Source organism: Egretta garzetta, unplaced genomic scaffold (assembly GCF_000687185.1).
Source record: "Egretta garzetta isolate BGI_Z169 unplaced genomic scaffold, ASM68718v1 scaffold440, whole genome shotgun sequence".
Taxonomy (NCBI): Eukaryota; Metazoa; Chordata; class Aves; order Pelecaniformes; family Ardeidae; genus Egretta; species Egretta garzetta.
Genome location: NW_009258293.1, coordinates 42,712 through 58,625, shown reverse-complemented (window position 1 = coordinate 58,625; position 15,914 = coordinate 42,712). Strand labels below are relative to the sequence as shown.

Genomic DNA, 15,914 nt, shown 5'->3' with positions numbered 1-15,914 from the left:
GCAGAGCCGCAAGCCCGCCCTGCTCCAGGCTGCACGGCCCCAGCTCTCAGCCGCTCCTCACAGCAGAGATGCTCCAGCTTCTCCACCACCTCCACAGCCCTTTGCTGGACTCTCTCCGGTCCATCCCTGCCTCTCTCGAACTGGAGAGCCCAGCGCTGGACCCAGCGCTCTGGGGTGGCCACACCGGTGCTGAGCAGAGGGGAAGGATCCCCTCCCTCCCCCTGCTCTGACCCTCCTCTTGATGCAGCCTGGGACACTGTTGGCTGCCTTTGCCGGCAGGACACATTGCAGGCTTGTGTTCAATGTGGTGTCTACAAGTACCCCCAGGGCTCTTTCTGTCAGGCTTTAGCTTTCCAACTGGGTGGCCCCCAGGATACACCAGTGCAGATTTCAGGAATATTTAGAAATCTGAGAAGCCACAAAGCCAATGAATGTACTAATGTTGGTTGAAATGTGGTTATTTTAGGCCAATTTTGTGATGAAAAGAACCACATATTTTGACCAGACTGTGCTTTCTAAAGCACTGATGGGGCTGTACAGCATCTCTGTGCTGGGAGCTGCTTTTCTTCCTGCTCCTCTGTGGCCTGTTTCATGCAGTGCATCCCTCCTCTTTCCAAAGAGCGGATCGTTCCCTGGCTTTGCTGTGGTTTTGCAAGACGGTGGCTGTGAGACTGGCAGAGTTGGAGCCTTGGGTGTATAGCCGCTGCAAAAATGCTTGCTTTCCAAGCCCCTGTGTCGCTGGTCACTGGGGGGATCAACACCTGACGCTTCTTGGATGTTTGATCCACGCTGATGCTCCCCCTGCGAGGTGAGGGCCAATGCAGGGACCCGATCCTCTGTGCAGGTGCTTGGCTTCGCAAACTGGAAAGTTTTACTCTGGCAGAGATCGCTGTTATGGAGGCATCTGATCTGGCTGTCAGAACTGGTTGAAATAGGCTGGGGGGGGCTGACTGCAGACAGGCAGCCGTATGCACGTATGTGCTCCTGCATGGAGAATATGATTGCAAGAGCCGCTTTACTGGAGCCAAGCAGGCCAAGAAAGGGAGTGCTTTTGGATGAAAGTTGCCTGGAAAAGTTCCTCCTTCCAGGAGGTCCTAGAGGGACCACAGGTCAGCGTCTGTGTGTGTCCAGCATTCCCTAGGGTGGCATTTCCCCTTTCTGGCTTCCCCAGAGTGGGAGCCTGAGGTTCTTGTCTGCCCCTCAGCCAAAGGGGAGGAGAGGCATGGTTGTGCAGAGTTATAGGTCCCTGTGGATCTAAAGGAAAGGCTGAGCTGCTGGCTTGCTGGGGAGGGGGGCTGACCTACACCCCCTGTAAGACGTACAGAGTTGCGCTCAGTAGCAGGAAAAATGGAGAACTGGGGGCCTCACTGATAAGTCCAAAATAGCCTTTACCTCTGCGGCTGCTTGCTATTTTAAAATCTGGATGGTGGGATTTTGGAAAGCTGCTAAGTGTTGGCCTAATTCTGGTCCTGTCAGGGCGGGCAAAGTTTTATCAGATGTCACTGGGGCACATGCAGGCCAAAAGCTTTTTAAGATCCCAATGAAATAAAAAAAATTTAGAAAATAAATACTCCTTTTAGAACAGCCACCAGAAAGGGAGTGGGTTAGTTTGTTTTGCTAATTGTTGTGCTAATTCGCAGGGAGGGTGGTTTCCATCCCAGGAGGTTTTCAAGATCAGACTGGATAAAGCCCTGAGCAACCTGGTGTGATCCCATAGCTGGCCCTGCTGTGAGCAGGAGGCTGGACCAGAGACCTCCTGAGGTTCCTTCCAGCCTGAATTATCCTGCAATCCTTAGTGGGTCAGACCAGGGCTTGCAGGAGACCCCTTGAGGCGATCGCTGGGGTGGTGGTACCTGCCCAGGCTCTGGCTCCACACACTGAAGCAACCGGGCTGCGGGCGTCCTCTCCCTGACGTCTGTCAGAAGCCCCACTCTCAGTGAGCAGGGTTGTCCAAAGGGACGTGTGCTGGTGCCTTTTGCCTGCTGTGGCGGTGATGCTCGGGCAGATCATGGCTGTGGCTGCGCTCCTTTGCATAGATGCTTGTTCTCTTCTCCCCTTTTCCTTGTCTGCTGCTCCTGGCCTGAGATATTTCACAGCAGGCTGAGCTTCCAGGTTTTTTTTTCTGCCAGGGTTTTGAAAACTGCGAGCTGCAAATGGTGTCTCCAATCCTGATCCTCACTCCTGTGGGTTGGGGATGGAACTCCGCAGCCCTGGTGTTGTGTCATGCCCAGGCCTGTCTCCCCAGCAGGGCTCCAGGGCATCGCGGGGCAGGGGTCCAGAGCAGTGCTCTGGGGCGCTTGGGACTGTTTGTGCGGGGGTTATTGCAGAAATCCTGAGTTCAAAGTTCAACAGTGGGCGCTAGGGTTGATGTGAGCAGGGTTGGTGGTAAATTGTTGCCTAACACCGCGGAAGCCCTCAACAAGAGGTGGGAGAGCCCTGGGAGTCGCTGGGGTTCAGCTGTGGCAACGATGTGCTTACAGCTTCACACCAACAGTGTTCTCGCTCATGTGTGGCCTTGGAATAGCTCTGGGCCTGTCTCCCCCCTTGGGTCTTACAAGGAGAGAACCGTGGCTTGAGACCTCTGTAAGTGTAAAGATTTTGTGGCGACCAGGACCTCAAAGTCTTTGCTTCCTTGCAGGATGGAACAGGACGTGTCCTGGGGGAGCTGTCTGCAGAATTTGTGCTCCTCACTTGCTCAAAGGGCAGGAGTTGGGGCAAGGTGTTAGGGAGCGGTTTCCGCCAGCCAGAAGGAGGTTGCTCTGGCCAGAGGTGCTGGGGGAAGCACAACCGCCACCGCTGAGGGGCAGATAAGAGGAACAGGAGTGACTATTTGTTGTACGGCAGGGCTGTGGGCTGGATGGGCTCCTTCCTCTGCCTCCCCCAGGTTCCGTGGAGGGCTCCTGACCCTCTGAGTTGGCTCCCAGTGGTGGGGCAGTGTGGGGACCTGCCCTTTGCTGCAGCAAGGCCTCTCCCAGGATGTTGTTGGAGGAGGGATTGGCTGGAGGTTAAGTCCTAAATCTCAGTTATTTAATTCCTCCAGTTTAAGGAATGGTACCGCAATCTCTAATCCAAATTCATTCTGTTCACCCTGAACTCATAAGGCATGGGAGTACCAATCTCGACAGCATCAGCAGGCGGCCCCGCAAGGATTTGAAGAGCATTTGACATGTGATAATTACCACTGGTTATTACTTGTGCAGTTATTTGCTGCCAGTTTGGGCACTGGATTGAGTTATTTCTCTTACTTTCTATGCATTCCCAGTCCCAAGTTCTGGTTAAATTATAAAAAAAAAAAGTTAACAGCTCACACAAAGTGTGGAATTGTCCTTGAAACATTTGATGCAAGTGCTGAGTCAAGGATGAATATGATTTAAGTGCCTAGGGAAGCAGATAGGTTCCTGGTGGGTTTTGGGAAGCACCAGGACGGGTTGGCTGCCAAATTCATTCTGGCTTTCAGTTGAAGTTCGGTGTCCAGCTGAGTTGCTCGGTTCCTTCAGTTCTCCTGACACCTCACAGTGCTTTTCTGGTGTTGCACCCAGAGGGCCTTCAAGGTCTGTACTGTCTGTCAGCTGAACATCAGGTACTTCTGATCACGAACCTGACAGCACCATAAGAGAGGAGGAAACAGATCTTCCCCTAACGCGAGCGCACCATCCCACTCTTTACCCCCTGGTTGTAACACCTTTATCTTAATGTCTCAGGTTTTAAAATTCTGGACTTTGCCCTTTGTAGCCAAATCCTTATTTAACCGTGCTCCACTGAAGTGGTTCCACACGGCTGTCTCCTCTTTCAAGTTCAGGTTGCATCAAAAGCAACCAAGATGTGAGCATGGTCCTCTGCTTAGCCCCACAGCAACCCAGCCTCCGTCCCAGCAGCAAGTGCTTCGAAGAGGGTGTGGGAGACAGGGCAGGTCCAAAATCCTTCCCCAGCCCAGTGTCCTCAGACTCCAGCAGTCTCTGGGACACCCGGACCATCCATAGCCGCCTTCCCTGAGTGCATCCAATGATACTGTCGGTTTTCTGCTTAGCTCTGTGGGTCTGCTGCAGTTTTCAGTAGGGCAGGAGCAGCACCCAGAGCCCTCCCTTGCTGAGGCATCCTGGGCACTGGGAGGCAATGCTGTCCTTCCCTCCGCCTTGTAGGCCAGTCCCCCTGGTCTGTGGACATCGTGGGGTAGGCACCGTGCTGCCACTGGGGCACAGCAGGGGCCAGCTGCCATCCCAGGGACAGGGAACCGAGGAAGGTGGCTGGCAGGGCCCCTGTGGCCAGGTCCAGCTAGGAGCTCAAGTCAGTAGGCGAGGCTGGGGACCAAGCCAGGCTGCCAGCCAGCCAGCTGGACCAGCACTGCTGCAGGGTGGCATAGGGAGGCTGAGGGTGGGCTGAGATGGAGCCCTTGGGCCCATGGGTGGGGGTCCCAGGGGAGGCTAGTCAGGGCCAGTAAGTGCCCTCAGGGCCCTGACACCTTGCCTACTCCTTGAAATTCTGGGGACAAAGCCAGGCTGCCAGCCAGCCAGCTGGACCAGCACTGCTGCAGGGTGGCATAGGGAGGCTGAGGGTGGGCTGAGATGGAGCCCTTGGGCCCATGGGTGGGGGTCCCAGGGGAGGCTAGTCAGGGCCAGTAAGTGCCCTCAGGGCCCTGACACCTTGCCTACTCCTTGAAATTCATGGCTAAATGGGTTGAACATCACCAGTCCCGTGAGAAACTCAGCTGCGTGCAGTGGACTTCATGTTCCATCCTGTCCCCCCAACCCAGTTAACTCCTGTCACTTGTGAAATTCTCTCTTGCAGCCTGATAGAAGACCAAGGGTAACTGCCTCACGGGAGAACTGGAAGGGGAACTTCAGGGACCTCCATCTTCTCCAGGGTAGGATTTGCCGAGCCTCAGCCACAGTCTGCATCAGAGTGGCATAGGCCGCAGTGGGAGCCAGGAGCAGCTTGTGGTGGACCTGCTGTGCTCGTGCCATCTTATGGTGGTGCCAGGTGAGAAAAAACCCTTGGTGTTCGCAGGCTCTGAGCTGGGATCTCACAACGGGGGCTGGACTAGGTCATGTTGGTACCAGCTGTGACCTTCATGCTGTTCTTGGTTGGGTTCAGTGGGCCTTTAACACATCTTACAGGAGTTTCTGCTGGGAGATGGTGGAAAGGGAGGGACAATCCTCCACAGTCTCTTTCTCGCTCCTTTGTCATGCTTGTTCTTGTACCAAACTCGATTTCCTTCTTGCGTCTTCCAGCGTCTCGCTCTGTGCCCAGGCAAGGTGATGGACAGCAGAGCAGAGATGGAGGTTGTGAGAAGCACAAAGGGGAATGCTGCTGGGGAGGTCAGCGTCCACGTGGTCACCACTGAGAGCACTGTGCAGAGCACCCACCTGCCAACGACTGCCTTCATCATACCAGGTAGCCAGAACTGTCCTCTCTAACTACTGCCTCCCCAGCCTTCTCCCCCGGCATTGATACCTCACATTCCTTGTATGTGCTCCTCTCAAACCTTGGGAGGCAAAGCCGTGCTGCTGTTGCCATCTTAGAGGTTCTCTGTGGCTATCCCACATCACTTGGATGATTTGTGGCCAATCAAAACCTCTTGAGTTTTAAACCAAATCCCTGATGTCTAGGGCCCTGTGCCAGCGCAGCACAGTGTGCTGGGTGCCTGCTCTGCAGGGCATGTGGGCTCCTGGGTGGCTGCATTATCACAGAATCACAGAACGTTTTGAGTTGGAAGAAGGGACCTGTAAGGATCATTGAGTCCAACTCCCCGTTCCTCACAGCACTACCTAAAACTAAACCATATGACTAAAAGTGTTGTCCCAGATGTACCTCGAAACCTGGCAGCCCTGTGCCATGACTGCTGCCCTGGGGAGCCTGGTCCAGGGGCCGAGCACCCTCTCAGCGAAGACCCTTTTCCTAATGTCCAGTCGGAACTTGCCCTGATGCAGCTGCATTCCCTTTCCTCATGTCCTGTCGCTGGTCACTAGAGAGAGGAGATGGGCATCCCCCTCTGCTGCCTGCCGTGAGGAAGGTGTAGGCTGCCATGGGGGCCCTCCTCAGCCTTCTCTTCCCCAAGCTGAGCAAGCCAAGTGACCCCAGCCACTCCTCCTAAGCCTTGCCCTCGGGACCTTGCACCATCTCAGTCGCCCTCCTCTAGACACACTCTCATAGTTTGATGTCCTTGGTACATTGAGGTGCCCAAAGTGCACCCAGTGCTTGAGGTGGGGCTGCGCCAGTGCGATGCTCTGCTTGATGCCCCCCAGGACCAGGCTGGTCCTTTGGGCTGCCAGGGCACCTCTGGTGATGCACGTTCAGCTTGCCAGCAACCCGAGCCCCCAGACCTCTTTCTGTGAGGCTGCTCTCCATCCTCTCACCCCCCAGTTTGTACCTATAACCCACTTGTTGGGGCCATTAGCCCCCAGCTTGGATGTATAACCAGGATTGCCCCATCCCAGGTGCAGAATCTGACACTTGTTCTTGTTAAATTTCATACGGTTGGTGATCGCCCAGCTCTCCAGTCTATCCAGATCTCTCTGTAAGGCCTCTCTGCCCTCAAGGAAGTCCACAGTTACTCCTAATTTAGTGTCATCATCAAACTTACTTGATGTACATTCGACTCCTGCATCCAGATAATTTATAAAAGCATTAAAGAGCACTTGCCATAAAATGGAGGCCTGCGGAGCCCCACTGGTGGCTGGCCACCAGCCAGTTGTTCACCCATCGTACCACGGACTTGTCTAGCTGCATGCTCGATGTTTTGTCCGGAAGGGTGCTGTGAGGGACAATATCAAAAGCTTTGCTAAAATCCCAAAAGCCCACATCTACCAGCTTCCCTTGGTCAGGTAGATGGGTGGCCTTTTCCTGGAAGGAACTCAAGCTAGTCAAGCAGGACTTTCCCCTCCTGAACCTGTGTTGGCTATGGCGAACAACTGCAGTGTCTCTCAAGTGTTTAGCTCCCAGAATAACCTTCTCCATAATTTCACCAGGCACTGCAGTGAGGCTGACAGGCCTGTTAATAACCAGGGTCATTTTTGTACCCCTCTTGAAATTTGGAATGATTTTCTGTCCAGCTGACCAGTGCCTTTCAGGAGGTGTGCAAGCGAAGCATGGATATGTGTTAGGTGAGATCTCCCAATTTTTCCTGCTCCCAGTGCCTCAGTTCCAACTGCGGAGGGGCCCTGGGCTGCCCAGTGTGTTCCTTCGAAATGAAACTAAACCGGAAGATGCGGTCCAGGGGCTCTCCAGCACGGTCCTGGTCATGGGAACAGCCTGAGGTTAGGCTGAAGTTGGAACTCTTGAATGTGGATGGTTGTTGGCTCCAGCTGCCGGCACAAGCCATTGCTGGCTGCAGATCTGGTTGGGTCACGCTGCCTGCTTGTGGGTGCTTTAGCCTGCAGCACCAAGCCCTCAGCTGGGAGACTATGTCTTCTCTGTCATTTTGTGCTGCCTTTGAGCCTTGTTTGCATCAGTTAATCATTCTGTGTATGCCTCTTGTTGTTTGTTTCCTTTCTTCCCTTCTCAAGCAAATGCCACTACCATCAACCTTCCCACGAGCACCTTAGAAATTCAGCGATTCCCCCGAGAACCACAGAGAAGCACAGGGGCTGAGAGGCCAGAGAGGGGAGCAGGGAGTGAGCCCATCACAGCTACTGTCATTCCCCAGATCAGTGGGGTGCAGACCTGCAGCACAGTCCGCGTGCTGGAGTGGAAAGATGGGGTGGCTACTCTGCCTGGGAGTAACTTGCGGGTAAGTGTAGCCCTGGGCCACCATGTTTGCCCCCCCCCCCCCCCGCCACTCTCCACAGCTGCTGGCCCTTGCAAGTGGCAGTGCCCCCGCCTGTGCCAGACAGGGACCACCAGGCCATGAGGAGGCCCCTGGCAGTACCCACACCCCAGCTGGAGGATCCCTGGCTGTTCTGGCTCTGCAACAGCTCTCCCTGTGCCGCACCCCTACACCCCTCCCGTCCTGTGAGCTTGGCAGAGCGAGCGCACCCATGGTGCCTGGGGGACTGCAGCAGGTCTGCCCTGCACAGGGAGGCAGAAGGATGCTACGTGCTTGCGAGGCATTGTCCCTTTCCAGGCTGTGCCCTGGAGTTGGCTCTCGCCAAGCTCCTGCACTCACCCTGGGAACAGTGGCCGTGTGCTCATCAGGCAGCAGGTGCCTTTAGGTGTACCCCTCGGTACATGAAATAGCTTGCACAAAATGCACCAATTTCTCAGCTGCTACTCAGCCTCAGGGCACCATGTCCTCCAGCTTTCACCCTGCCCCGCGTGCTGCCAGTGGGTGCTGGTCTGGTCCAAGCGCTGGCAGTGTGCTAGCCCTGGCGGGCTCAGTGGCCAGCAGGGAGGGGCAGCAGCCTTTCCCTCTCATTCTCAGAGCTCACATGCACCCAGTAGCTATCAGGTTGCGTTTCTATCCTTCTCGTCAACTGTTTTTCCTTGGTTTTTTGGTTCAATGATGCAGTTTCGAATAAATGAGTACGGGACGCTGAAGGTGGTGAGCACTGATAAGATACCTCCAGTGGAAGCTATAAAGGAGGGTCACACAGAGAAAGATGGGGACTCAGAGGTGGCACCCACCAGCAGAGACAATCCTACCGTGGCTCAGGGTAAGGGCACCGTGGTGGCACTCCTGGGGTGGGTGCTGTCAACCAGCAGGTGCTACCTGGCGCAGGCCCCAAGCAAGGCAAATGTCTCCTGATTCCTGCTCTCCTTTCTTTGCTGCACCTTGTGCCTCACTGCTCCTCTTCTCTCTGACTCAGATGTGCTGGAGCAGACCAAGCTGCCAACAGCAGAAGGCATGTGCCACTGTGATACCTGTGGCCGGAGACACGTGTCGGATGGAGCTCGGGAAGGCAGGGGCTTCTGCAGTGAGCACTGTCACCAGCAGTTCAAAGAGAGGTAAAGGAAGGGGAGTCTGCTCCATGCAGAGCCGAATCCATCCGTCCGTCTGTCCTCCCTCCCCTGGTCCACATGCTCCAGCAAAGGATGCAAGCGCATCTGTATCTGGCGGGTGCTGGGGACCCCACTTGTTTCCCTCTTTCCTGTAGGCAGAACACCCTGGCTGCAGCATAGGGGGGCTGAAGACTTGTCCCAGGGGACAGCAGGAAGCACAGGAGCCAGATTTTCTCCTGCCCAACTTGTGGCTGGAGCAGGCCTGGAGCAGGAGGTTGCTGCAGTGGGTGCTTCCAGGCTGAGCAGCAGTGGGAGGTGTGGGTCACACGGGTGTTCCTAGCCCCTCTGCTTACTAACCTGGGACTCCCAGGACTCATTTTCCAGCGTCTCTGTGGTACTCTGGTGCAGCTTAGAGCCCTGCTACGAAACTAGGCGGCTTTTGATCCATCCTGGGTTCAGGTTTCTGACACCCAGGCATGTGAGGGTGATTCTGGTCTGTACCCTGGTTCTCACCTCTTGCCAACTTCTGTACTAAGAGGAGCACGTGCATTAGTCAGGAGGAGGGGTGGGAGGACATGTGAGTAAGAAACGGGGTGACAGTGAATGTCCAGCAGCTGCTCCCATACCAATACCCTAGCCGTTGCCACATACCATGCTGCAGTGGTTTACTCTCCCTTCCTCTGTGCAGATCCGTCATTGTGGAAAACTCTGCCAGCAGTACCAATGCCACCGAAATCCTCAAGCCAGTGAAGAAACGAAAGAGGAAGGACTACCAGAGCCCTTCAGAGGACGAATATGAATCCGAGCAAATGGTAGGAGGAGGGAAGGCAGAGTATGTGTGTGCATGTGCCGATGTCAAGGGTGGGCCATGGCCACCCCTGCATTCACTGCGGGCAGGTGCGATTCTCGTCGGTGCTGTCAGCTGTATGTCCAAGGGGTAACCTGTTGGCTGTTTCTGCCAAAAAGACTCAAATGTGTTGGGCATCAGGGCTTCTAGACACTTGGCTGGCTGTTCTGGCATGCCGAGCGCCTCGGATTGGGTTAGGGCTGTCCTAGACACTAGTGTTAGGCACAGTCCTGATTGGGCCATAGGTATCAAGCGCTCTCAACTGCTCTCTTGAGTCTGGGCCACCAAAGTGAGTGCTGAAGTAAGACAGTGTCTGTCTGCGTGATGTGTCTCCTGGGGAAGAGAGAAGGAAGCTCTGCTTGCCAGCCCTGACCATAGCAGATCCACTCCAGGTGTGATTGCTACCACTCAGCACCAAAATCCCCCTCGGGCTCCCATCATCAGATCCTCTCAGCCGCCCATTTCTGGGCCAAGCACCAGTCAAATCACGCACGTTGCAGAGGCCCAGTATGGCACTTGGCACCGGCGTGAGGGTACAACACACAGCATAAACCTCTGCGCAGACCTCCAATGCAATGGGTTTCTCTTTTGTCTGCTCTCATGTTTAGGAGGAAAAGCAGGAAGAGAGGAAAAACTCTGCAGGAGACTCTGCCAGCAATCCAGAGGCTGATGCGTGGAACGGGAGCCAGCACGGTATGGAGGGCCATGTGGGCGGTGGGGTGAGCGCTCCCGCCACGGCTGTGGGGTCCCGCTGTGGTGCTGCAGGGCTGGGCCAGCATTTTGGTGCTCCAGCAGAGTCAAATACCCAGTGCAAGGTGCTGGTACATGTTCCCAAAGGCTCGTAAGCTCCTCTGCTTGCTTGATCCTGCTTTCTCTGTCTCTTTCCATTTCTCTCCTTTCCTCTCTTTCTCTCCATGGGAAGGGTGCACCCTTACAGATATGGCTGTGTCATCTTTAGGCATTGAGCCGTACTGTACAGTGCTTTCTGGGCCCTCCCCTTGGGAGCTGAATGTATTATTTGCTTGTGGATACCGTGTTTGCTCCGAGAGGCACTATCCTGAGCAATAACGTGACTCTGCGCCACATCTGGCTTTGCCCCCTCTTCCTGACAGTCTTACAGGGAATGTCCCTCTTGTGGTGGGGAGCTCACAAGTTTGGGAGCTGCTCCTGTAGGTCTGGTGCCACTGAAGCCAGGTGATGTGGGGTTGTCTCATCTTGTGGGGATCCATTCCTGGACCGTATCAGAGGAGATCTCAAACACAGAGCTGTCAACACAGAGGGAAAGGAGGCAGGCAGAGTGATGCAGTGTTTGCTTGTTTGGTTTTTTCCCTGCAGCGCGATGGGGGTGATGGGGAAGGAAAACTCGGGAAAATACTGAAAATAAACCTTTATGGGAAACCTTTTGTCTTTGAATAGTGAAAGGTTATACTCAAAGTAATTTCAAAATTAAACTGTTCCAGCTTCATAGTCCTCTCTGTAGCCAAATGTAGGGACAGTAGCAGGGGTCAGGTGTCGTTAGCCCCTATGTTACCCTGTGTTAACCGCTATTAAAAAGGGAGCTCATACTCACTTGCCAGGTCCTTTTATCTAGAATCTGAGCCCTGAGCATGTGACCTTCCCTGCCGCACACAAGTAAGTGGTGCTGAGCCTTGTTATTTCAGCATTTTATTTTCTCTTCTTTTAGAAGTACGTCCGCAAACAAAATACACACCTGGATGCTTCAGTGCAATGGAGTCAGTGTATACGCTGTCTCCAGTGTATATGTTGTCTCCAGGTATATTTATCACTCTCCAGAAGTGCAGACCTTGTACTTATGGAGTCCTCAAACGTGCCTGCCACTTTTTCCTGTGTCCTAAAGAGTAATAAAGGTGTTGGTCACTCTTAAGTATTAGCGAACCATCTGGGTTCGTAACCGTGCTCACTGAAGCTCAGTGAACGCCGAAGCTTTAATTTCTTCTGCAAGTTCCTATTTTTCCCATCTCCACTTCCCCTAAGCCCAAGGGAGGAAGGAGCTGGTGTGGTTTTCCTCTGCATTTCTGGCCTGCCCTGCCCAAGGCTGGCTGCCATGGCTGACCTGTAGCTGTGAATTACTCAGTGCTGGACTCGGCACACAGCACTCCTGGAGTCCCTTCAGGTGCTACAAAGCAGGGAGAGAAAGTGGCTGGAGAGCAAGAGACTTGGGTTGTGTCTCGTGTGCCTTGGGCAAGGCCTTTGTGGCCTTCCCAAAGGGGTCAAAGGCATGAAGGATCACCTCCCTGCCTATGGAGAGATGATGCTATCGTCTTTTTGTGAATACCATAAGAATAAATGCATCTCCCGGGCATTGGGGCAGACCTGATGTGCCGGGGGGGCTCAGGTGGTTGTCTCAGAGCAGAGGAGAGCAGAGCTGGCGCCTCTGGAGCGGCAGCGGGAAGCAAGCCCGCTGCTCGTTTGACTAGCTGGGAGCCCCTTGCAGCTGGAAGCAGTTTCCAGGCCTCTAGATGGATTCTGCTGGCAGTCCCAAATCCATCAGTGCTGTGGCCATTTCGGATGTACTGGCTGGAGGAGGACCAGTTGCAGAGGTGTCCTGATGCTTTGCACAGGACGGCTGACCCCAGGCTCCTTGGGTGCCTTACTAGAGCGTTGTACAGTGACAGAGGAGGTTTGGATCACGGGGGCCTCTTGGCTCTGTCCCTCCTCGAACAGCTGGCCGGGTTTGCTGGAGAAGAGGCTCTGGTAGGATGGTGCTGAGTTTTGCAGGGATGCAGGACTGTGCGTGAGAGTGGGATGCAGCCCCAGCGGGACCCGTGCGCTCGCCTGCCCTCTGCACCGCACCGGGGCAGGCAGGGATGGGGGCTGGAGTGGACCCTCAGCAGCGCCTCTTGTGTGTGCGTTTGTGCTGCGCTCAGGTGCCAGTGAGGAGAAGAAAGAAGGCTGGTCTTGGGCGTCCTACTTGGAGGAGCAGAAAGCTGTCGCTGCCCCTTTAGATCTCTTCCAGGATGTGAGTTGGGATTTTCCTGTCTTTTTCCCTCTTTCATCTTCTTTTTTCTTTCCCTTTTTTTTCCCACCCCTCCTCCTTCTCCTCTCTTCCTTGCTTCCCTATTTTGCGGGACTCTGAGTGATAAGCAAGCGCCATCTTCACCCAGAGGTGACCAGTCAGCCTCCGGTTTTGATTTGCCCCAGGTCCCGCTCCCCAGCAGGGTTCTGTCCCCCATCCCAAGCACCCCACCTTTGCCTGGGACTCCCCGGTGGCTCTGGCAGGGTGGTGGAGCCTTTCCAGCCCTTCTTGAAGCCAGGCGTGGGCTCTCCTGAGGCCACATTGCTGCGCTGCACCCTTGCTCCCAGGCGTCTGATTGCCAGGGTGCAAGAGGAGCCAGGCCCGTGTCCCACTCTCCCTGGCTGCAGGACAGGACTCCTTGTCCCTGCCCAAGGACACCCTGCCCTGCCAGTAGCAAGAGCTGCAAACCCACAAGGAGGTGGAAGAATGTGTTTTTCTGCGGGAAAAGAATTAGAATTTGGTTGACAACATAACCTGTGGTCCACAGCCTCCTGGTCCCAGCAGCTCCCATTGCCTGATGGCTGCTCCTTGGGATGGTTCTAGACTCAGCTGCCTGTGCCGGTTTTTACACTGTAGTTTAATTTTTGTTTCCAGTGCCAGGTAGCTTCCCAGCACAAGAATGGCTTTAAAGTGGGGATGAAGCTGGAGGGGATCGATCCGCAGCACCCATCTATGTACTTTATCCTGACGGTGGCTGAGGTAAGGCGCCTCCAGTTCCCACATTCCTTGGTTCCCCCTCACCTCCGTGCAGTGCGGGGCTCTGCGGGAGGGGAGGTGCTGCCAGCCGGCCTGTGGGGGAGATGGGCTTTGGGCCCTCGCCTGCACATCGCTGCATGAGATGAGCTGGCGCCCCAGCACCCCAGTCAAGGAAACGGGGACGTTTCCCTCCAGGTCATAGGGGTGGGAGTTAGTGCTGCGGAGCAGGTGTGGTGGCCCAGCCTAGCTGGTCTCTCCATCACCCTGACGCAGCAGGGCAGTGCGGGGAGAGACTGTGGTAATGGCAACAGCTTCTTGTCTTTGAGCTGATGCTCCTCAGAGAGGCCTGAGCCCTTGAGATGGAGGGTGTGGAGGCATCCCATTGCTCTTCCCTTTGTCCACAGAGGCCCCATGTCTGTGGGACTGTCTGCTCAGCTGAGCCAGACTTGCCTCGCAGGGCTCCCAGGCAGCCAGGGAGATCAGCCATACAACAGCGCCTGCTGTTCTTGCTGATGGAGAGGTTTCACCAAAGCAGCACGGCATTTAGCCAAAATTCCTGCACCGGCATCTGCCCTGGATACAGGAAAGGGAACCCTTGCACTTGCTGGACCCAGCAAGGTACCCCAGCGTGGCACCTCACACACCAGCCTGTACCTTCATTCTGAGGGCTGGCTTGCGGTGGCCTTACACTTAACCTCGTTCTGTGCTGGACACCTTTTGGGACTGGCAAGCGCCTCCCAATTCAGGCACTGGCTTGTGATTGACTCTTGGCTTCCCTAAGCGATACACTGAGATTGTGTGTGAGAGGGGAGGTGTGTGCGATGCTCAGCCAGGGACAGAAGGAGGTTTCCATGGTCCTTTCCTTTTCCTCCCCTCCCTGCTGGTAGGTGTGCGGTTACCGGATGCGCCTCCACTTTGATGGCTACTCCGAGTGCCATGATTTCTGGCTGAATGCTGACTCCCCCGACATCCACCCCGCTGGCTGGTTTGAGGAGACGGGGCACAAACTCCAGCCCCCAAAAGGTAAGGAGTTAGTGAGCCTCAGTTGGTGGGTCCTGTTGAAGGAGGAGGACGAGGAGTGGGCCCCCAAACATAGAGCAGGAGATGGGGACAGGGTGGCTCCATGGGGCCCAGGAGGGGATGGCGCTGTTCTGGGGGGGGTTCCACAGGACAACCGAAAGGCACCCATCATGCTAAAGATCTCTGCTCGCTCCCATTTTGGGGCAAAGCCCCATCCCCCTGGGTGTCCCAGTGCCAGGCTGGAGCCAGCAGCTCTCCCCAGGGCAGGTGGGACTGGGACTGACGCTTTCTGGGGAGGAGTGGAGCTCTGGATTTCCACTCCACTGCTAACATTTCCTAGCACCCCTTCAAAATCAGCTGTTGGGGGTAAGCCATGGGCTTTGGGTTTCCCAGGGCTGCTGTAGACCCCGTCCACCCACAGCAGGGCATGCCTGGCAGGGCGAGGGCTGGTTGGCAACAGCTGGGCTGGGCCCCACGACCTCCTCGTTGCTCTCTGTGAATTCGTTGCTCTCGTTTCTCTTCCTGAGGGGTTGTAGGGTATAAGGAAGAAGAATTCACCTGGACAAACTACCTGAAGATAACAAAGGCTCAGGCAGCTCCTAAGCACCTCTTCATGGTCCGAAACGCTGTGAGTAGCAGCTCCTCCTTCCCACCCAAGCCTGCAGGTTCAGGTGTGACTTCTTCCCCTCCAGCCTCCCCCAGCGCTGGGCTTTTCCCCGGCCACCCCACATTTCTCAAGCCCACAGTGCAGGGGGCTGGGGGAGCATGCTGCTGGTGTTGCTTAATGAGATGCAACACGCTTTGCTGCTGAGGGTCTGTAGGTTGGACACCAGTTTGGTGTGCCCAAAACTGGCGTTGGTCTGACTCACTGCTTCATCCAGGTCAGTCTCAGGGACAGTTAAGTCTGTTGCAGAAGCACTGGTGAGGAGAAGTAACCACTACTTTCAACAGTTATTTTGCCAACCCCTCTCAGTTAATGTTTCCTATGTATAATTCTTTTGTCTCTGTTTCGTGTCTTTATTGTTTCTGTCTCCACCTTTGCTTTTCATATGGCAGCTTGGGTAAGGAAAGTGGGAATATAGCGGAGTGCAAAATGCTGATGGCTTCTTTGTCAGCTGCAGAGGAGACAGCCTGCTGATAAATCAGCCTCTCCAAGTTATTTATTGTGTCTAAGCCCTCTTGCTCATTGCTGCAACAACCCCACAAGCGTGTGTGATGCAGCATTTTGCACAGATTTTGGACCCAAGGATTAAAGGCTAGGTAGGATGAAGGGCCCCACCCCAGCTCTTCATGCCAAGTCTAGGGCATTGGTTACTGCTAATGCTGAAGCAACGTGACCGCAAACAAGTGTTTTGTGACAAAATCTGAATCGGTGTAATTGGAGGCTGTTGGAGGTTACTGCTTATAGAAGATCTTGAGGGTCTGAAGGTTCTTTTCCTC

At 54.9% G+C, this 15,914-nt stretch overlaps 1 protein-coding gene across 1 annotated transcript in view; it reads left to right on the top strand.

Annotated features, from left to right (window-relative positions):
• The first annotated feature begins 5,225 nt into the window (after nucleotides 1–5,225).
• The window catches only part of L3MBTL1 (L3MBTL histone methyl-lysine binding protein 1), a 19,505-nt gene continuing 8,816 nt past the window's right edge, over nucleotides 5,226–15,914 (top strand). The window contains exons 1-10 of the mRNA XM_035893412.1: nucleotides 5,226–5,391; nucleotides 7,503–7,726; nucleotides 8,444–8,588; nucleotides 8,742–8,880; nucleotides 9,563–9,686; nucleotides 10,330–10,435; nucleotides 12,610–12,701; nucleotides 13,353–13,457; nucleotides 14,342–14,477; nucleotides 15,002–15,102. Of these exons, the coding sequence (XP_035749305.1) occupies nucleotides 5,256–5,391; nucleotides 7,503–7,726; nucleotides 8,444–8,588; nucleotides 8,742–8,880; nucleotides 9,563–9,686; nucleotides 10,330–10,435; nucleotides 12,610–12,701; nucleotides 13,353–13,457; nucleotides 14,342–14,477; nucleotides 15,002–15,102 (1,308 nt within the window). The 5' untranslated portion in view covers nucleotides 5,226–5,255. The remainder of the gene's footprint in view (nucleotides 5,392–7,502; nucleotides 7,727–8,443; nucleotides 8,589–8,741; nucleotides 8,881–9,562; nucleotides 9,687–10,329; nucleotides 10,436–12,609; nucleotides 12,702–13,352; nucleotides 13,458–14,341; nucleotides 14,478–15,001; nucleotides 15,103–15,914) is intronic.